The 22,616-nt window shown below is 42.1% G+C and overlaps 1 protein-coding gene across 1 annotated transcript in view; it reads right to left on the reverse strand.

Annotated features, from left to right (window-relative positions):
• The window catches only part of RAPH1 (Ras association (RalGDS/AF-6) and pleckstrin homology domains 1), an 86,279-nt gene that overhangs the window by 39,842 nt on the left and 23,821 nt on the right, over positions 1-22,616 (reverse strand). The window contains exons 4-5 of the mRNA XM_019553660.1: positions 20,906-20,986; positions 5,125-5,199 (exon numbers count right to left, since the gene is read on the reverse strand). Of these exons, the coding sequence (XP_019409205.1) occupies positions 5,125-5,199; positions 20,906-20,986 (156 nt within the window). The remainder of the gene's footprint in view (positions 1-5,124; positions 5,200-20,905; positions 20,987-22,616) is intronic.

Consider the following 22,616-nt stretch of genomic DNA (forward strand, 5'->3'; position numbering starts at 1 on the left):
ATTGAATGATGTCATTCAAACCTCAATAGGATCAAATTGTATGGTTCTAAGATAGATTTCATAGCAGACCTGTCAACTGGTTTTGGAGGGCTTCGGTCATGCATACCTTCTTCCAACTCCTCTCTCATGTTCCTCTCCACTACAGGCAATCCTTGGACTTGTGATGCAATTGGTTCCTGAAAACCGCAGCTTAAGTTGAAACATTGCAACTTGGAACCGATTTTCCCATAGGAACAATGTTATAAAAAGGGGGATTGATTGGCTCCTGAACCAAGGCCCAATACCCTATTTTCACCAAAAATAATCCAGAATTTTGTACTCAGTCAGTTATAGATGAATAATATAGCTACATTAATGTATTTATATCATAAATAGCAATCATATTGATTTGGAAAGATTTCTTTGAGGTGACTTCGCGGGACTTTGAAGGGTTCTTGCCTGGAGTCTTCTCAGGAGTCCTGGCTGCAAATTTTTCTGGAGTCTTGTCTGCTTTTTTAAAGGAAGTGTGCAAGTAAGTTTGGACAGATGTTCTCCAGGGAGATGGGAGATGCAGTGAACTTGTTCGCTGGTGCGGCATCATGTCAGATTAAGCGTCATAAAGTTGAAACTGACATCAGAATGTTGAAACAGGGTGTCAATTTATAAGTCTTGTAAGTGCCATTTGTTGCAACTCAAAATGTCTGAAGTCAAAGACTGCCTATATATTAGGGGTGCGTGAAGCAGGCCCTATTCGATTTGGCCCAAATCAGGGACAGTAATTCGATTTATTGATTTGGATCACTATCCCCGATTTGATTCAGCCAAATCTGAAGATTCGATGCAGATTTGGAGACTCAGGGATTCGGACACAGACACAGCTTTAACTGTTTTTTCTACATACCTCGAGGTACCAGCGTGGTTTGTGAACGCTGCGATGCTGGTGCGCACGGAGCGTTCCACAGGAGTGTAGGGGAGGGCCTCCACATGCTTGGCAGTGAACCCGGAAGTATTTCCAGTCCACTTCTGGGTCTGCTGGGGAGCATGAAGGGGGGCTCCCCTGTACCTCTCCAGCTCATCGATTGGCTGCAGGGGGACCCTCCAGACCCAGGAGGCATCAGTCGCCAAGCCAGAAGGTGCGGGGGGCCACCCCCACATGCTCTCCGGTGGACTGGAAGTGGACCAGAACTGCTTCTGGTCCACATCCAGGTCTGCTACTCAGTGCACCAGGGAGCCCCCGGCACTTCTGTGGGACACTCCATATGCCCCAGCATCACAGCATTCACGAGCCCCTGCTACCAAGAGGTATGTAGAAAAAACATTTAAAGCTGCGTCTGTCTGAATTGCCGAATCTTTCTGAATCTCTCCGAATTGATTTGGAGGGTTCTGATTCGAATCGGAGAGATTCAGTGATACTCTCCTGTAGCATAATATTCCTGTTGCCAACTTCTGGTTCATTGGAATAAACAAACATAAAAATCCAGGATAAAGTAAAGAATCTTTGCCTTGTGGGTCAATGAGCCATCTAAGAAAGACATTCCAGAATCTCCAAGACCTTGGGGATAGAATTCATGACATCAACCTCCACTCTGATTGCTCTGTGCCAACCGCCCACAATTATATGGCTTTCTAACTACAATTCAAAGACCTACCATATGAGAGTCCAGAAAAGTGCAAGTACTGTGGCATTTAAGCCTGCTGTTATTGTAAGTACCTTTTTCTTTTTCCTGTTTTTCCAACTTTTTATTTTTAGGTAGTAGAAATAGAAGTGTGGCCTTTTGTGTGTGCATGTATGTAAATACACAAAGTCCCTACAGAGAAGGTGATCAAAAGAAAAGCTCTCCAAAGTATGTTAAATGTCTGTGTATCAGAGTTCTTTGGAAAGAGAAAGGGTCATCCATCACAATTTAAATTTAAGAAGGAAGCTCTATCGTTGACTCTGAGGTTATGGTTTAGGCATTTGCAAATAACAATTTGGTTTCTCTACTAAGCTAACTTAACGAGTTCCAAGTAACTGATTTCACTGACTTTGGTAAACGTCTTTAACTAGGAATTAAAACCAAGTAGAAAACCACCTCTTCAGAATTGAGAAGTATTGGTAATTGTTAATATTCATTTGACAGCTTACTTCCAATCTGATATTGAGACAAACTTGTTGATTTCATCTCAGTGTAATGGCTGTATTTAAAAGCTTGTCTAACCATGCAGTTAATGTAATAAAAGATGTAGTCCACAAAAATCTCTGCTTGTCACTTAGGTGTGGCATTTTTAATTTTTATTTTCTTGGAAGAGTTTGAATAATCTGCAGTAAATACTGTGTTGCATATCAAACAACAAAGGAGAAAATGTAAAATTCAAGATATTCCTTCTCTTCTACGGAGGGACCTCCTTGCCTGGAGTACCAGTACATCTGCACTGAGGTTTGCTATGTGTTGCTTCAGCCACTGTTGCTGTTTGAATTAGTATAGCACTTACAGGTCCTAGTCAAGGGCTAGGACCTTATTGTCCTAGAAGCTATACTAGTATGGGACTACACGATGATCCCTGCCTCAAACAATCAACAACCTAAGCAAAAAAAAAAAAAAGAGGCAGAGGCATACAGGCAAACAAGGAGGGGCTAGGGAGCACAAGACGACAATGGCAACAATATTAGTTAGCATGGGCAGACAATGGTCTTTGCACATCAGCAAACTTACACTTGTCAAAATTTTGTAGTCATAGAGAAGCAGCACTGGAAGGAACCTCCAGAAGTTGCCTAGGTAAGCCTGAAGAAGGATCATCCCTATCCAAACCATAATCTACACTGTACATAAGACTACCATCAACCCTAACACAACATAGACCTAATATCCTAACCGCACACAGGTAAAACAGAGGAAATACGGCAGCCAATGTCCTGCTTCTATGAAATGCTGTTAATATATGTTCAAGAGATTCTGGGTAGAGGGCCATGCCCCCCAACAAAGGAAGGCAACCCTCCCCCACCATCCCTACCAATTCAGCCACGGGGTAAAATTCCTAACCTGACCCCAAATATGATGACTGGTCTGACTCTGAGTGGAGGGGCAAGACCCTCTAGCCAGGAACCTCCAGGTTTAAAGTCCCAGAAGAACACTGGCATACCCCAGTCAAAACCCTGGCACACACCAGTCAAAACCCTCAGTCTTTTTTAGGCAACACAGCAAAGAGGAGCTTTAAGATGAGGTAGACATTTACAGAGAATGCCTCCCAAATGTGAGGGGCAGCATGAGAGAAAGCAGAAATCTGTTGCTGAAAGCATCCCCCTCCCTCCTGAAAGCATTTAGGCATGGGCCATGAAGCATCTTATATCTAAGCAGGAATGCCTGTTGGGAACATGGGATGGATATACAGTGAGCTGTGACCCCACCCCTATTACTCTACTCAGCAGCATAGGATAACAAAAATTCAAGTTTCTGGTCTCAATTTCATATAGTTCATTACCACTATCAATTTCCTGTGCCGCTATCTTTCTGCCATTCTACTAACTTTTCACTCATGCTTAATACACCAGAAGGGGAACTCGCAACGTACCCAGAAACCTAGGATCCTCCCCCAAAAATCCTGGACCGGAACATATGAAACCTAGGGTGGAACTGGATAATACAAACGCAGAGCACGAAGCAAGTCTAACTCAGCAATTGAAATATTAGAGGCAGGGTTGACTGAAAACTGCATACACATGTGTAAGATGGTAGATGTCCAGCTAGAGAGGAAAACATGGCACTGGATCCCAATAATGACTCCAAGGAGGCACTGTGGCTCAGGGGCACATCAATTAACATGAACTGACCCAAAGGAAAGGTTTCAATTAAACCTATTTTCATTTCATATAGTAGCAAATGTGTACAAATGCATACTGAAAACATATAAACCATAGGAAGCAAGGAGGACATTAGAATAAAAAAAAATTATGTACATGCTATCACTGGTGTTAATTCACATGCACCTAAACCAGTAAGGTTTTTAAAATAAAAACCAAAAATAGGAGAGGGCTGTGATAAAGCAGAAATGACTTTTGTTCTGGGCTGCTGTTAAAGCTCCTCTGAAATATAACAGACTATAAATTTTTCGCAGAAGAGATTCTTGCTGAGCATTTAAGACACTTTAGCACAAATATAAATATAGACAAAAAAGAGCAGTTCTAAAGTATAATTTGCAAATACAGCCTAAATCAATCTATTTAACAAACATGTTCTTTATGACTAATATATTGGTATAATTAGTGGAGTCCTTGCCTTCATACTTGCCTCAACTTCCCCTTAATAGTACCCTTTCACCCTTCTTTTAAAATCAAAGAAATGGTATAAAGTAGGTAAAAAGCAGTGAAGTCAGACCCTTGTTTTAATGAACGTGCAAAACCTTTTCAACAGTATAAAAATACCTATTCTCCCTTGTGCCATTTGATCATCACCTGATGGATTCATCCTCTGTATCACCTTCTCACGCATATTGATTCCAAACAACAATAAATACAGAAATGAGGATTCTCACCATAAACAGTAGATGAAAACATATGAGGCAACCAAGTCCTAGGACATCACTGACCCTTTCCATGTGTTAGGGAAATAGTTTAGGAGCTATCTTTAACAGGCTTCTGAACATGCTGTCAACCTACTGTATTTGCCTATATAACATGATGGAAGAACACCTGAAGAATGAGTTTGATCTCCCCTCTCTCAGCATGAGAGATGGCAAATAGTTTTAATCCATTTAAAACAAGTATCTATTTTCTTGCAACAGAAAAAGTATCCAAGTGATTCCCAAAACTTCATTTTTATATTCATGAAGGGGAGAGAACAGAAGACCTTTTAGACTCCATTTGCTTCTGTAGCTAAGAAAATTGAATACTAACATGATTATCAAATGCTCTACAATAATTTGGAATCTCTGAGATGTACAGCAACTCAGAGTGCATTTAAAATGAGACACAGCCTTTAAAAGCAGCCCGTTTCCTCTGACCAGAGGAAAAGTCACTGAAATAATACACACACACACACACACGCGCGCGCACGCAAAAGTTATTGGAAATGGTCAGAAGGAAAGAGGGAAGGGATATAAACCCATAAGTATGAACTGTATTCTAACTACAAGGAAGAGTCACGTGCAGGTGGAAAGAGGAAGAATCACCTTGGTCAGCAAATGAGAAGGTTTTCCTGCAATGTTTCTCAGAAGGAGGGAGGTTTCCCTGTCCAGATAGGAGTGCTTGTGCAGAAAGAAAGAGAAAGAAAATAAGTCAAAAGAAATCAGTGCAGTAATTTTATAGTGTATTGATTATAGAAGATGAGCAGAGTTTTAAGCAATTACATTTCCTTCATTTAACACTGCCAGTCTCCTCCCACCCTTACAATTACAAGTCTCTAAAGAGTGAATCCAAGAAACACTTAGCATTTAATAAGCAGTTGTGAAACTTAGATGTTGCCACCTTACCCTTCACCTATTTTTTCAATGACAGAAAATAATCTTTGCTTACCTGCTACTTGTTTCTTTTTCTGCAAGATGCTGAGCAGGATATTCAAAAGCACCTAAATGACTTGGGTACATAAGCACATAAGACTTATGCTTTAAGTCACTTCATACACTTTTGAAAATGCTACTCATGTCTGGCAATCCTATACATTTAGGCTTGCTACGTAGAGGTAAAGGTAGTATGGAACTAACACTTGTGGAAGCAGGGCAGGCCCTTCAAGCATTACAGCCCAGTTTTACAAGATGAAAACTTCAAATGGTAGAAAAACTCCTTAAAATAACAAGAACAGCTACTACCTGACATGTCTAAAAGAACAAAGAGAACTTTTTCCCATATTTGGTCTCTTAAGAATACAGTCCTCTAGAGGATGAAACAGATTGCCAAACATCTTGTAGAAGGAAAACTAGCAGGTAAATTGAGTCCTCCCTCTTACCAGAGTTCATCTGACAATCATCCATAATTGGTAAACGAAGATTTCCCGAATGAGAAAAATGAATAATAAAATATGACAAGAGGGAGAATTTGAATGATCCCTTTCCTCTAGCACCTGCTGAAAGGAATGACTGAATTATTACCCTATGGAAGTGTACACCACAGTTCAAATGTTACATCTATTGAGTCAATCAGATTCATTTTATAACACACAAGCAAGAAGCCTACCCCATACGTACCAAATTTCTTCCCAAGTGGCTGAGCCAGTCTCCCATGCAGGTACCTGTGGCCCCAATACTCCTGCACTGGTGTATTTTTCACTTTTGTTCCACATGTTTTAAAATCTGTGCTTCCTAGTACTCTCGTTAAGTAACTGGAAGCCGAGCACAGTGTAAAATCCTCCTCTCCTCTTCCGTGCTACAAATAAAACAGCAGACTCCTGAGAAAGTGTGGGGTAGAGATTAGCTCTATGGCTGCTAGGAGAAGTAAATGTTTAATAGCTCTGGTCACATTATTCCTATGTAGGTATATTTTTTTGAAGGTTGGCATTTTGATGAAATGGTGACAATTAGTCTCTCAGTGGCAGTCTGCAGAGCTATTTCCATATAATCTGCCTTGGAGGCACTTTACTATTAATGGAGGGAGAAAATGGACACCCATCCTCTTCTCTTCACCTGGTAGGTTTGGTATTGGATGCCTGGGATTAGGGGAATTTAAGGTAAGGGGTTCTGATGAGACCTTCCCCTCTGGAGAATCTGTTCTATTGCCTACCCTCAGAGGATGACATCTCTTTCCTCCTGAACTGCTTCTGAAGTTTGGGTTCTGAAGTCCCTTTCTTGAAAGTTTTGATGCTAGCAAGACATACTTTTCCTTCTCAAGCACTTTTGTCAGAAGGTTTTTTCTCCAAACAGGTCTCCAAAAGAAAGTCTGGCAGAAGGCAGATTCTGCTTGTTGTTAGAGTCTTCTTTCTGTGGATATAGCCAGGACTGATATCTGGCTATTGCACTGGCCAAAAACTTAAGTTACACAAAGGGCACCAGCAAAGGCAGGATGTTTTCTTGAGAACTGATGTGCTTGCCATCTCTTAAATAATGCTCAAGTTGTTATTATGAATAAGCCACTACTGGCTTGGAATAACATGTAAAGGAGACAGAGGTCAGACATTGTGAATTTAAAATTTCCCCCTTGAGAGACACTGGTCTATTTAAATGATTTTCAGGAAGTCCAATTTTATGGGTTTGTTTAGATTTAGCATATGCTAAAGGTGATTAAAATACAGTCTTTAAGCTCTCCACAGATAACTATCAGCTTAGCATACGTTAAAAAGGAAGCAAACATTTACACTGAACTTTTCAAATGTGCCAGCGAGAGTGTGGCACCTAGTACATCCTAACCAATGCACAGTTTATCATCATGACCATCTAATAAGCTTTTCCACCACTGCTACCTTCAAATACACAAGATCTTCAGTGAGTTATAGTGAGATGGATCTCTAAAACCTGGATCAGGAATGCACCACTTTGTTTAATTTTGAGGTATGAGTATAGTGCTGCATGCCTTTAATGATTCTTTAAAATGTGAAGGCAAGTCTGGAAGTGTAGGAAGAATATAGTCATCTATAAAGCGATCTATGTCCCTCCCATCTATACAGTTGGTTCAATAAAAGATATCACACCCAAAAATCCTTCCCTACCCTACAAAGTACAGCACAGCCAGAATAGTGTGCTTTATATTGCCTTAAGAGACTTCATTAAATTATTTGGGGAATCAATCAAGAAATAAATACTCTCTCTTCAGCTTGGCTGGCTCTGTACAAAACTCAAGGGTTCAAATAACACCTCTTACAATGGATGCAAAGAATTCTGTTTGAGAAAGCTCCTTGGTAGTGTCCTTGTCAGATTTAGTGGATTCCACTGAGATAAATCATCCTTATTTTGGGATGTAGTGTCAGGGCTGAAAAGACTGCTACTAAAATACCCATCTAAGCTTTTCCCTAGGGTAATTTATCCTTAGCTTTCTTGGACTTCCCAGAGACAAGCAAATGGGAAGGGGGGGGGCAGGTTGGGGAGAAGAGACACCTGAATCTCCCGCAACAGGTGGCTCTTTTTCTGAAGGTTATCTCACTCTCTCTTGACATAGGTCTATTAATAGAAACTCAGATGAGGCAGATCTCTCTTTAAACTTTCTTCTATTTCTTCCCCTCATTGATCACCTTGCCTACTGTCTGTGAAAAAAACCACACCTGTAGCTAGCCAAGAGGAACACAGTTCCAAAAGAAATGAGAAATGAATTTATGGCTAAAAAAAAAGGGGGGGGGGGTGATAATTTATAAACAAGAAATACTGGCAGTAGTAGGGCTCAGCAGCTTTCTGCTTGAAGCAGGATGGATGTGCTGTGGGAGAAGTGCAAAAAAGGTGTGACTCAAGGGGTTTTTGGTCTGTGAATGTAAGGAGGTTTATTAGACAGTCTCATAAAAAAAATATTTTTCTCATCATATGAAAACTTAAAACTCCTATTAAGTAAAGCAAAAAACTAAAGTAGCTCAGCAGGATTGCATCATTCAACCACACACCCAGAGGGAAGGCATCACAGGAGGCGGTCAATGCAGAAGGATAGAAAACAGTCACCTCCAGATATAGATGTCACAGAACTAGATGTCGCACTATTGGAACAACTCCCCCAGCGCAGCTGGGAAACAGGTATGATGAGCTGGCATCACTTGGAGAGAGTACAGCAACGGAGGCCAAGTCCACAGCTACCACCAGACAGGCTGAGAGGCAACTGGAGGAGAAGGCATCAAGTCATTGTGGTGGGCGACTCACTCCTGAGAGGAAGAGGGAGGCATCTGCCACCTATATCCTACAGTACGGGAGGATATGATTTGGGATGTCACAGCGAGGCTTCCAGACCTAATCAGGCCCACTGACTACTACCCCATGGTCCTCATCCATGTTGGAACGAATGATGCAGCCCAGAATAGTCTGGGATGGGTCATGGCCGACTACATGGCTCTGAGACAGGCTTAGAGGCTCGGGGGCACAAGTAGTCTTCTCATTGGTCCTCCTCAGCGGCCATGGCCAGCACTACAGCAACTGCATTGAGGAGGTCAACTCATAGCTTCGGAGCTGGTGCCACCATGCGGGGTTTGGCTATCTAGACCATGATTCGTACTTCCAGGATAAGACCTTGCTGGGATGGGACAGCTTACATCTCTCTCCAAAAGGTAAGAGTCTGTTTTCTTGCAGGTTGGAAGACCTCCTAAGTAGAGCTTTAAACTAGCTTTGTCGGGGATGGGGATGCCGAGTTCAGGATGAGTTTGGGTAAGACAAGCCATGAACCACACACTGGAAATGATCAGGTAAGTACTAAGAGGCCCACTAAGAATCAGCATAGGGGAATACTAAGGGCACCTATCAGGGGGTTAGGTGTCTCTATACTATTGCTAGGAGTATGGGTAACAAACAGAAGGAACTTGCACTCCTGCTTGCAGACAAAGATCCTGACCTGGCTGGTCCAACAGAAACCTGGTGAGACCTTACTCATGACTGGGCAGTGGGCATTGAAGGCTACAAGTTATATAGGCAGGATAGATTGGGGAAAAAAGCGGGGGAGGCGTTACTCTATATGTTAGGAAACATTATACATTTTCTGTAATAAAGATGGGGACAGAAGGACAAATCAAAATCCTATGGGTCAGATTACAAGAGGGTAAGAGTGAAAGGGACTTGGTAGTTGGGGTCTACTACAGACCCCCACACCAGGAGGAAGAATTAGACCTAGAATTCTCGAAACAGCTCTCAAAGGCAGTATGCTCAAAGGACCTAGTTGTCATGGGTGACCTAAATTACCCAGACACCTGCTGGCAGGAGCAGTTGGCCAGGTCTGCCCATTCACGTAGGTTTTTAACCTGCATCTAACACAGGACATATGCAGTCCCACTTGGGGAGATGCCTTACTTGACTTGGTGCTGGCCACAGGAGAGGACTTGGTGGGGAATCTACAGGTACAAGGTAATCTAGGGGATAGTGACCACCAGTTGATAGGATTCACTGTCCAGCATAAGGTGGGAAAGACAACTAGTAGGGCAGTAGTGCTGGACTTCTGGAAGGCCAATCACATCTGTGAGATGGGAGTCCAAGAAGAGTGGGAGTTCCTCAAGGGACTGATCCTACAGGCACAGAGGGGCACCATCCCAGTACATGCAAAGGGAGGCAAAAGAGCCAAAAAAACCTTCTTGTTTAAGCAGGGAAATCCGGGAGAGACTTCAGAGGAAAAAAGAGGCCTGCAGGCTGCGGAAGCAGGGGGCAGCCACCAAAGAGAAGTATACCTGCTTGGCTCGCGCTTGCAGGGAAGCATTGAGGAAGGCCAAAGCAGATGCAGAACTCAAGTTGGCAACAAAGATTAAGGATAACAAAAAGTCCTTCTTTAAGTACATAGGGAACAGGAAGAAGACACAGGGTACAGAGCCACTACAGAACGGCCTAGTGAAGGGGCACTTGGAAGGGCTGGACCTATTTTAAGTTGGCAGGCCCTGATGATTTTCACCCAAGGGTACTAAAGGAATTGACCAATGACATGGCAAAACCACTGGCACAACTGTTTGAGCACTTGTGGCACTTGGGACAAGTCCCAGAGGACTGGGAAAGGGCCAATGTGGTCCCTGTTTTCAAGAAGGGGCGGAAGGAGGACCTGGGTAATTATAAGCCAGTGAGCCTCACCTCTATTCTTGGCAAGACCTTAGAAAAAATCATAAAGGATCACATTTGCAGGGGGCCAGCGGGTAACACAATGGTAAGGGACAACCAGCTTGGGTTTATAGCAGGCAGATCCTGCCTGACTAACCTTGTCTCTTTTTATGACCAGGTCACAAAGTGTTTAGATGCAGGAGTGCAAGTAAACATTATTTACCTGGATTTTAAAAAGGCTTTTGACACAGTGTCACACCCAATTCTTACGAGCAAAATGAGTAACTGTGATGTGGACTTTTTCACAGTAAGGTGGGTGAAAAACTGGCTTACGGGACACACCCAGAGAGTGGTGGTTGATGGGTCGGTTTTTCCCTGGAGAGATGTGGGCAGTGGTGTCCCTCAAGGCTCTGTCCTTGGACCAGTACTGTTTAATACCTTCATCAGTGATTTGGATGAAGGTGTTGAAAGCACCTTGTCCAAATTCACAGATGACACTAAACTATGGGTTATAGTAAACACACTGGAGGGTAGGGAGCAAATTCAGGCAGATTTGGATAGACTGGGGAAGTGGGTGGATCAGAATAGGATGCAATTTAACAAGGATAAATGCAAGGTCCCGCACCTGGGGAGAAAGAATCTCCAACACACCTATAGACTGGGGGGGGTATCATTTTGATCACCACAACAGTGGAAAGAGATCCTGGAGTCCTGGCTGACGCAAAAACGATCATGAGCCGCCAGTGTGAAGAGGTAATAAGCAAGGCTAGCCACACTCTTTCTTGCATCAGCAGGTGTATCACGAGAAGGTCTAGGGAAGTGATAATCCCCCCTGCCCCCCCATGTGGCATTGGGGAGGCCACAGATGGAGTAATGCATCCAGTTTTGGGTGCCGCACTTCAAGAAGGATGTGGAAAACCTTGAGAGGGTTCAGAGGAGGGCTACTTGTATGGTTGAGGGCCTGCAGGTAAGACCCTATGAAGACAGACTGAGGGACCTGAAACTCGTCAGCCTCTGCCAGAGAAGGCTGAGAGGCAATCTTGGGGCTGTTTACAAACTCATCAGGGAGGGGTCAGCAGGAAATAGGGGACACTCTGTTTACCAGGGCACCCCTCGGGGTTACCTAAAAGAACGGCCACAAATTGAAGGAGAATAGATTTTGATTGGACATAAGGAAGAAATTTTTTATGGTAAGAGCTGCCAAAATATGGAATGAGCTTCCAAGGGAGGTGGTTCTTTCCCCTACCTTGGAGGTGTTCAAGAAGAGATTAGAAAGGCATCTGGCTGGGGTTACTTACCCCAGAGCTGTTTCCTGCCTGGAGCAGGGGGTTGGACCCAATGATCTACCAGGTCCCTTCCAACCCTAGAAATCTATGAAATAGCTATACACATATAATCAAGGTAGCTGTCACACAAACAGAATTCATGCAGTTGAATCCTTTACCAAGAAAGGGAATTTTGTTCTTCCCAGAAAAGCAAATTTACCTATAAAAATCTGTGCTGGTACAGGGAAGTGTACTAAGGGAATGTTTGCTATGGGGATATTTTCTGTGTGTGATGTCATGTGTATGGTCAAGTTTATCTTACGGCTGGAGCTCCAAGTCTTCCAATTGACTGGCTATATCAGAGGCAGCACACCCTGTTTGAGCTGTGCTGATCTAGAGCTTTTCACTTCCCCCTCACAAAGGAAATTTAGTTCCTTTGCACTGATGTAATTTCCTTCCCATAGGTAGGTTTTCCATATAAAAGGAGTAAACCAGCCTAATCCATGGTTGACTACACCCTGAATTTGTGACTTCCACCTGTTGGTTCAACCACAAAGAATAGGAAGCAGGCAGGAACCTTGAATAAAAATACAGTATTAACGCTTTATTTAGTTTTCAGCATTAAGTATGAACCCAATTTTTAGTGAGATGCAGAAACTTGCAACCTTTTGGCTCAAACATTATTCTGTTATAAAATGGTATAACAAAAAATAACCTGAACAAAAAATAATTTCCATGATACATGAGCATTTGCCACTGCAGGACTACTTGAAAGTAGTGAATCCCCTGAGCATTGTGGGGAAAAGTGTCTGCATTATTGAAATATCTGTTTATGAAAAAAACAAACAGAAAAACCTAAAAAAACTAGGTGACTTTTGCTAACACTGCTTTCCACATCTGTAAAACAAACAAACAAAAAAAGAAAACAAAACACTGAAAATGTGAGACTTTGAAAACAATAACAACAATATATGAATAGTAGTCAGCACACTCTGAGCTATTAGAGTGATAGCAGTAAAACTGCCAATGTGATTTTAACATCTGTCAAAGAGCAGGAAGACAACAGTTCTTTGCAAATTCCTAATGACTTGGCCCTAAAATTCCCTCCCACACATACTTCTAGGCAATGCAGAAATATATCAGACGTTAGGTGGGAAAACGGATAAGAAGCAAAACAGATTAAAGATTGGGGAGAACTGAGTTATAAACTGAGTTATGAGAGTAATTTTTGAAAATGGAATTATAGTTTGGCTAAGCAACAACTATGTGAAGATACAACATTTTTCAAATGCTTGCAACGTGTAAATATCCCAGAAGAACAACTCTATCAGGATCATCACAATGTCAAAACACGAACAAAAAAGGAACAAATTTAAACATATAAATGAGCTAACGAAACCCACACCAACTACTCAATGTTTTGTCATCAACACATTGAATTAGAGTTGTTTAAACAAGTTCCCTTTAACTTCAAAAAAACATTTTTACATTTAAAATCCTTTTACATGTGTAGTTCATTTAATAAAAATAGCTCATTATAATGGTTTATAAATAAAAACAAGGAATATGTTTCTTGTTCCAAATTATTTTTTGGACTTCTAAGATTTCCTGCATTCTTTCCTTCAAAGAAAGGATCAACCATCCATTATTTTCAAACTAAATACCAGGAGAGATTCATGGAGCATTTTACAAGATTTTTAAAGAGGGCCCCCGCCCAAAAAAAATAATCACTGGATATTTATATACTATTTGAACAAAAGATTTCAATGCCAAAACTCTAATTACTCCTTTTCACAAATACTGCAAATTATACACAACTGCAGCTTAGTATAAATAAGCTTACTTGTACATAAACCTCCACAGAGAAGCTTTCCACCTTGTTGCTTACACATACTTGACAACTATATGTGAAAATGGTAAGAGGTATTATTTTACACAATTTAATGTGGTTTCTTGTCAGAAAATGACTTTTTTAAAACTAATGTACATCAAATGACAATATTAGTTGTTTCACATTTTTTGCCTGTCAACACAAAAACACTTTTTCCTTCCACAGCAATGAAATACTCATGACTGGTAATTTGATAGGAAAGGAGGACTGGATTTGGTTTGCTTCCTGTTCTTATTTTACCATATACAAAAAAAAGCTTGGAGACTGGTACCATGAATATTTACAGTAGCCTTAGTTTTCATAAGTAATTGAGAAAGGCATATGCATACTGCAGTACTGTTTATAAGCAGGGGTTTACAGAATTTGAGGTGGCTGCCAGCTGATTTTACAGGCAGATTCCGGGGCTGGTCATCACTTCTGTGGGCTGAGCATAGCGGGCCCTGCCATGCTTCTGATTGGTCAGGGGACTCCAGCAGTCCTGCCCCTCCTCGCAGATTGCCAGATGGCCCCAAACAGCTGCGTAGGTTGTAATGCGTCAATTAATGGCTTCCATGGGCTTAATCCTCTTAGGTTACCATGTCAGGTGGCACTGCCAGCCACAAACGTCGCTTGATCTTGAATGTCATCTTGCACTAAGAAACTGCGAAGCTTGAACATGTATTGTGTGCACCAGGTGTCATTTCCAGCTCTTCACTCACAAACTGCTAGTAGTGCTGCATGCTTAGTGTGGTAACAGATTGTGCCGAAGCACAAATTCTACTGTGCGGACACAGGCTCTGATGGCAGCAGTACAGTGCCATGCGAGTCCCCACCTAGACTGGTTACAGACTCCCTGTACCGGTCCTTATGACCTGGACAGTGCTTGAAGGCTTTCTTCAAGGAAGATACCAGACTATCCACATCAGGGAACTGCGTGCACCAGATGTCACTTACTAGGAATGAAATGTTTGCATTACAGGTGACATGAACACCGTTGGACAGCATTTTGTGGAGCACATCAGAGAAAGCTTTGCACATGTATATGGCATTATCAGACAAGAATGCTGAGATCTTTTTAAAGTCTATACCATAGCTGGCAGTTACCTTCACGATGGCTTGGAACATGGTAAGAAAACTGACAGATGTCTGAAACACAGGCAGGCCCTGGTCTGTCCAGCTCTTTAGTACATATAAAATGGGCAGCACAGTTATCTTGAGGGTTGCTAGCTTCATCAGCCACAATGGAGAAGGAATGATATTCTCCTAAGGCAGCATTCATGCACTGTACATGCAAATTAATCGCTACAGGGAGATAGCCTTGATGAAGCTTGTTGACACGTGGAAAACCGCCAGCATCTGGCATGTGTTGGTTCAGGAAGTTCCTTAACTTCACGTGATCAAGTTTCTCCAGCAAGATATTTGCCACTGCGAAAGCCTCCAAGAAGGAAAATAATGTCTCTTGCCTTAGCAAGCTGCTTTCTTGGGGTCCTTTTAAAGAGGGAGGAGACAGTTGCTTGCTTCTTACTGTGACCTTCAGCCTGTGCAGCAGCCTTCTGCTTCATGTGTGCCTCAGACTCCAAGTGCCAATTTATGCTGGTTTTCCTGGACACATCCACAGTTACACTGCAAGAGGTACAGAAGCGTCTTCCCCCACAGAATCATAGAAAATTAGGGTTGGAAGGGACCTCAGGAGGTCATTTAGTCCAACCCCCTTCTCAAAGCAGAACCAAGCCCCAACTATATCATTCCAGCCAGGGCTTTGTCAAGCCAGGCCTTAAAAACCTCCAAGGACAGAGATTCCACCACCTCTCTAGGTAATCTGTTCCAATGCTTCACCACCTTCCTAGTGTGAAAGTTTTTCCCTAATATCCAACCTAAACCTCCCTTGCTGCAACTAGAGACCACTGTTCCTTGTTCTGTCATCTGTCACCATTAACAACAGTCTAACTCCAACCTCTTTGGAACCCACCCTTCAGGTAGTAAAAGGCTGCTATCAAATCCACTCTCAGTCTTCTTTTCTGCAGACTAAACAAACCCCATTCCCTCAGCTTCTCCTCAAAAGTCATGTGCCCCAGCCCTCCACTGGACTCTCTCCAACTTATCCACATCCTTTCTATGTGGATAAGTAGGGAGCCCAAAACTGGACACAGTATTCCAGATGTGGCCTCACCAGTGCTGAATAGAGGGGAATAAGTACTTCCCTCCATTTGCTGGCAGTGTTCCTACTAATGCAGCCCAGGATGCCATTAGTCTTCTCAGCAACCAAGGCACACTACTGACTCATCCATCTTATTGTTCACTGTAACCCCCAGGTCCTTTTCTGCAGAGCTGCTGCTTAGCCAGTCAGCAGTACATGAGATTCTTCCATCCCAAGTGCAGGACTTTGCACTTCTCCTTGCTGAACCTCATGAGATTCCTTTTGACCTAATCCTTCAATTTGTCCAGGTCACTCTGAATCCTAGCCCTACCCTCTAGTGTATTTATTACAGCCCTTAGCTTGGCATTATCTGTGAACTTGCTGAGGCTGCAATCCATCCCATCTTCCAAATTGTTAATGAAGATATTGAACAAAACTGGCCGCAGGCCTGACCCCTGGGGCACTCCACTTGATACTGGCTCCCAGCTACACTGTAAGCCATTGATCACTACCCGTTGAACTGGACAATCCAGCCAGCTTTCTATCCACCTTAGTCCATTCATTCATTCGATACTTCCTTAGCTTGCTTGCAAGAATGCTGTGGGAGACTGTATCAAAAGCCTTGCTAAAGCCAAGGTATATCATGTTCACTGATTTCCCTGCATCCACAGAGCCAGTTATCTGGTTGGTCAGGCATGATTTGCCCTTGATGAATCCATGCTGACTCTTCCTAATCACCTTGTCTTCCAAGTGCTTAGAAACAGATTCTTTGAAGATCTTCTCCATGATTTTTCTGGTGCCTGAGATGAGGCTGACTAGGTCTACGTTTACTGGATTCTCCTTCTACTCTTTCTTAAATATGGGCGCTCTATTTGCCCTTTTCCAACTGTCTGGAAGAAAAGGCATTGAGTACTTCAGCCTCTTCCTCATTATCAGCCACTAAGGTGCCTCCACCATTCAGTAAGAGACTTATACTTTCCCTGACCTTCTTCTTGTTGCTAACATACTTATAGAAACCCTTCTTGCTACCCCTGACATCCCTCACTAGCTGCATCTCCAATTGCACTTTGGTCTTCCTGACTTCAGCCTTGCATCCTGAGCAATATTTTTATATTCCTCCCAAGTTGTTTGTCCAAGCTGCCACTTCTTGTAAGATTCCTTTTTGTGCTTAAGTTCACCAAAGAATTATCTGCTAAGCCAAGCTAGTTGCTTGCCACATTTGTTATTCTTCCTGAACATCAAGGTGGTTTGTTCCACCACTCTCGGTAAGGTTTCTTTAAAATACAACCGGCTGTCCTAGACTCCTTTCTCCCTCAGACTGGTCTCCAAGGGGATCCTGCCCGTTAGTTCCCTGAAGGAGTTAAAGTCTGCTTTTCTGAAATCCAGGGTCCATACTCCACTACTCTCCTTTCTTCCTGTTATCCAGATCCTGAACTCAATCATTTCTTGGTTGCTGCTGCCCAACTTGCCATCCACTTCTACATCCCCCACCAATTCTTCCCTGTTTGTAAGCAGTAGGTCAAGAAGAGCATGGCCCCTCCAATGCTTGCACCAAGAAGTCATCTCCAACACTCTCCAAAAACTTCCTGGATTGCCTGCGCACTGCTGTATTAGCTTTCCAGCAGATGTCAGGATGACTGAAGTCCTCCAAGAGAACCAGGGCCTATGATGTGCAAAATTCCACTAGCTGCATGAAGAAAGTCTCATCCGCCTCATCCTCTGGTGGTCTACAGCACACACCCACCACAACATCATCCTTGTTGCTCTCCCCTCTGCTCTCCATCTACATGCAAGATCTCTGCAGGATACTGTCTTGTACAGTCCAGCACTGAAACATATTTGGCCATCTTGAAAGATTTCTTAGTGTTCATCATCCCTGTCATCATGCTTACTCAGGTGGAAGCATGTATGCTGTAGGACAGGGGTTGTCAACTGCGGGTATGCATATCCCCAGGGGTACTTGAGAAGGCCCTAGAGTGTACGCATGGGTAGAGATGGAGTGCCGCCACGCATCATCACATGCTGCCACTGTCTATGCAGCTGGATGTTGGGGGTGGGGGAAGCTTATACGTGGCAGCTGCTGTACTGCATTCAGCCGCATGCCACCCTCCACCCCTCCTGCCTCTACATCCGGCCGGCAGGAGTAAGCTGATCCAAAAAGATTGAAAACCGCTGCTGTAGGAGCATGCCTGTGGGTGCTTTAAAGCCAGAGCCAAAACCCTCCTGCTTCCCTGGCTGGCCCCAGACTGAGCTTACGTCAAGGACTCAGCCTCTTATTTGCTCCATCCCTCATGCTTCAGGATGCCAGGCTTCCAGACTTTTTTTGTTTTTGCAACTTTTTTTTGCTTCCCCACCCCCCAGAGAGCCTGCACTTTTTCACAACACCTGCATTTTTTCAGAGCCCACCTGAAATCACATTTTCTGTGGAAATTGCAAAATCACAATTTTGGCAGGTTCCTATTCCTAAGTTACTTTGCATTTTTTGGAAAAGTGGCATATAAATCTCATAATGCAAATGTATACATACATACAGATATGCCATGCCTTACTCTCAAGGTTAGATGGTCACAAATTAGTTAAGAGCTCTAAAGATTCTGATAAGAAATTAAAATTTCCTAAAAATAAACTTGGAGACAACATTACAGGATGTCTGCTAGACAAGATAAAACAGATGGGCCAATGGGACACACATTTAGTTACTCACTGATCTTCATTATTTATCTACTGGAGTGTATTGAATTGCAGCAGAACCAAAAGCTAAAGATTGACCTCCACCTTTTACTCCTGCATTTTGTAAAGTAAATTCAATAGATTATTTTAATTTTTGAGGCTGCCAGACCACAAGTGTCAACTTCAAGTAAAAAATGGTGCAAGATATTTCAAACTAACTCCAAACTGTTTCACGTAGTAATGGAATAAATTACTCTTTCCCCAGTTAAATAACCAGAACACGAACCATGTATCATATAAACATGCTAGCTTTGTCAATTTTAATGTTATAAACTGAATCGTTTAGAAAAAACTGATTTTTAAAATATGCATCCTGAAACTATATGATGCTATGAGTCTGTACATATGACATGCTACATACCATAAAACTATATAAGCTAGCCCAGAAGTTAATTAGTTTTTACACTACTTTGCCAAATTTTACTGAATGTGATGAACCTCCTCATATCATATATCAGTCCATCTCTCTGTAGATGGCATTAGTTTGAAATTTTAGGTACTTACAGGATACGATATTGAACCCAGTCTTAATTCAGCAAAACTCTATCTTAAATTGTAGCTCTTCAATATAGCATAACTATATTTCATTCATATATATTTTTAAATAATTACAGCCCCTATATTATTAAAGCTTAAAACAGTATCATAAAACAGCATGCAGTTAACTTTACATTTAACATCATCGGTATAGACATCACATGCAAAAATTAATGGAAACTGAATGAAAAAAAATGCCTAAAATTTCCTAAACCGTACTCCTTAACTTGATGCTCTTAGTTTTCTGTTAAACAGAAGATTATGTCTATAGGCAAACACTATGTCTCAGTCATCATCCTGTTAAGGTGCATTTCATAGAATGACTTGTGGGAATAAGATGAGAATGTGTGATATTAAGGACTCTTAGGAAGACATCTTGCCACGTTTCTAATGGAAATATCTACAACACAAAACTCAATGCTACATCTGATTTAGCCAGCTGGGGGCACTGTTGTGCAAGTCATGCTTTATAGATTCACTCTAAGAACCTAAAAATAGTCCACAAATCCATTTAAAAATGTCTCTATTTTCAAAGATGTAAAAGAAAAACAAAACATAGAAAGGGGGTGGAAACAGGAACAGTGACATTCAATAACGGGTAAAGCCCACACTTCGGCACTCCCGTCTAAAAAGGTCACTCTGATAGAGATTCCGATTGTATTGATATTCCCTGTTCTTCAGACTCTGGCCTTGTAGATTCAGAATATTCTGATTTGAAAGATAAGAACTGAACAAATGAATATATATTAGCATTAAATAAATATAAATACATTAAATTCTATAAATGAGTGACTTGCTAGAGTTTGGGTTTTTTTAAACTTTTCTTTTATTGTTTTATAGACAGAAGCTTCTATTTCTGGCTCTGCCATTGGCCTGCTGGGTGACCTTCAACAAACTGCTTTAAATTTATGCCTCAGTTTCTCCATCTGCAAAATTAACCCCCTTTTTAAAGTGCTATGATATCTATAGATGAAAAGCACCAAACAATGAGCTAGGTGTTACTACAGACTGGTCAGCATACAGTGAAGAGATCTCCTATGTTGTCTTCCTTTACAATGGCTCAAACTTTGTCAGCATCAGCCACGTTTAAATGCACTTTTAAAACTCGAATGTAAATAGGTTTACTCAAACTAGCACAACAGGAAGTTAATGGTTAGAACAGGGATTGGCAACGTACAGCCTATGGGCTGGAACTGGGCCGTGGTGTCTGGGACTGGCAGCAGGGGCGCTTCCTGCACCCTGCAGAGTGTCCTGGGTGCAAGCATCCTCTAAACAGTGTCCCCACAGGTCACCACCTCAGGTCTCCTGCTCTGTGCCAAGGGTTGTTCCTTCATCCCACTACCGCACCGTGCAACTACACTCACCATTGAATTCAGGGTTGGGGATGAAAGTCTGCAACAATTGCTGGTGATGGTAAGCAGAGGCTGCAGTATAGGGGGACATGAGAACAGCCTGTGGCACAGAGCAGGGAGGGTTCAGGTGCTGTGGAAGGGATTGTATTATTGGTCCATGACAACAGCTGGGTCACAAGTGGCAGCCCACCTGACCTCTGGGCAGTAGCTGACCCCTGGGTTAAGGGATAGATGAGGATCAACCATAAGGAGTCTACAAAAAGTAACAAGTAATAATATATATAATTGCAGGCTTTATTGTTGATATGTCAACATGAAGGTCTTGAATTATCAATGTAGCTTATCTTTCCCAAGTATACTAGTATAACTACACACACACACACACACACACACACACACACACACACAGAGCCAGACAGATGTCTCAACTTACAGGAGCCAGCTCAGCCTCCTCTTCTGTGAAGTCAATGTGACGCTTGGCCTGCTTGATAGATTGTCCCCCAGAAACATTATGCTGTGAAAATGTGGGAATGGGGGAAGAAGAGAGGCAAAATGAAAGGAAAAAAACAAAAGGAAGGAGGAAAAAGGTACCATTTATTTTCATGCAGGAAGAGGGGGAAGAAAGTCATGTGAACCATTAAGGAAAAACAAATTAAATATAACTACATTAAGGAACATGCAGCATCTCAGCGCCCACCCCATTATCATGCAAATTGATCTATGATTTTTAAAGGGAAGAACAGACTTTGGGTTTTAACTTCGGCATCATCTCAAAACAAGGGAACAACATATTTGTGTATCACAATATATATTTTAACCTACAACAAAACAAGAATCACAAATTTCTGATGAAGTACACTGTTTATTTCTATTCATTGCTTCTTTGTTACTGCTTCTTTTTCAGGTCCACTAAAACAGATAAGTGACGCACAAGATACATTATAGTGGGTTTCTCCCCATGGTATACAGCCACCAAACACACACACACACACACACACACAAAGCCACCAAAATTTATTTTTTTCACCTAGATTTTATACCTACGAGGGGGCCCTCTCCCTCTATATATATAGTATACAAGTATGTGACTATGATATATAGACTCTTACGTATATACCATGGTGCCATTTTCTACCTTTGCAAGCAGGAACAGTTGCTTCAGGTTTTTTATTCCATCTTTACTTTACAGAACAAAGTATTTCCACTGGCCCTAACACTATTCCCTAGCACTTTTGAACAACTCCAGATAAATCAAGCTTTTCAGAGAAATGTTCCCTTCTTTCCTTAACCCTCATTTAATAAAAAGAGAAAAGAGTTAAATGTGCTTGAAGCCCCGGAACACGAATAATTTTAAAGGCGGGAAATCCATCAGGGTTTAAAAACTGCTTTAGACTACTGAAAAATCAGTGTGTCCAAAATCTCTTGCTGGTCATACAGTATTTGTTGCTTTTCCTAAAAGATGCTTAAGTATTATTCTTGTTAAGCTTCCTAGCTGAAAGCACAGAAAATTCTGTCCTTATTGGGCATGTTCCAGTCTGGCAGGTCCTACATGTGACTGGACTTCACGTGTTATTCCCACAAATCAACTGAGAATGCTTCCAGTCCAGAGTAGGGGGAGTCAGCAGGATTTCCTCGTGGAACTCCTATCAGCAGCAGGCCAGAACAGGCTTGTCTACATAGTGGCAGTCATGGGTTCCAATGAAGACAGGGTTGAGTGCACACCACCCATGCGCCAGCTGATGAACTCAAATGAACTTTAACTAAAGTGTCCCCACTGCCATTTTTCAGTGTGGAGATGCTGATACACATTACGCTAGAGTCTGCTGGCACATGGTAATTACCATGTGCCAGCAGACTCGATTAATCCTGTCTGGTGTGATGTGCTGTAATACAGCGTATCAGAGTAGCCTTGATGCATGTATATATGCATCCTAAAAGCTGCACCTTTTGTTCAGCCTACCTAAAATAAGAACTTAAATGTACCTGGGTCTATGGCACTTCAACTCAACAAAGCAGCCTCCTAAACATATAGTACTGTCAGGTCTGTAATTCTGCTTAAAAAAAAAATCCTTCCATTTCAGTTTAAGTTAAATCAATGTTTATTATCTTACCTGCTAACATTAACCAATATCATGTACAGAAAT

Source organism: Crocodylus porosus, unplaced genomic scaffold, assembly GCF_001723895.1.
Source record: "Crocodylus porosus isolate Cpor-Errol unplaced genomic scaffold, CroPor_comp1, whole genome shotgun sequence".
Classification (NCBI taxonomy): Eukaryota; Metazoa; Chordata; order Crocodylia; family Crocodylidae; genus Crocodylus; species Crocodylus porosus.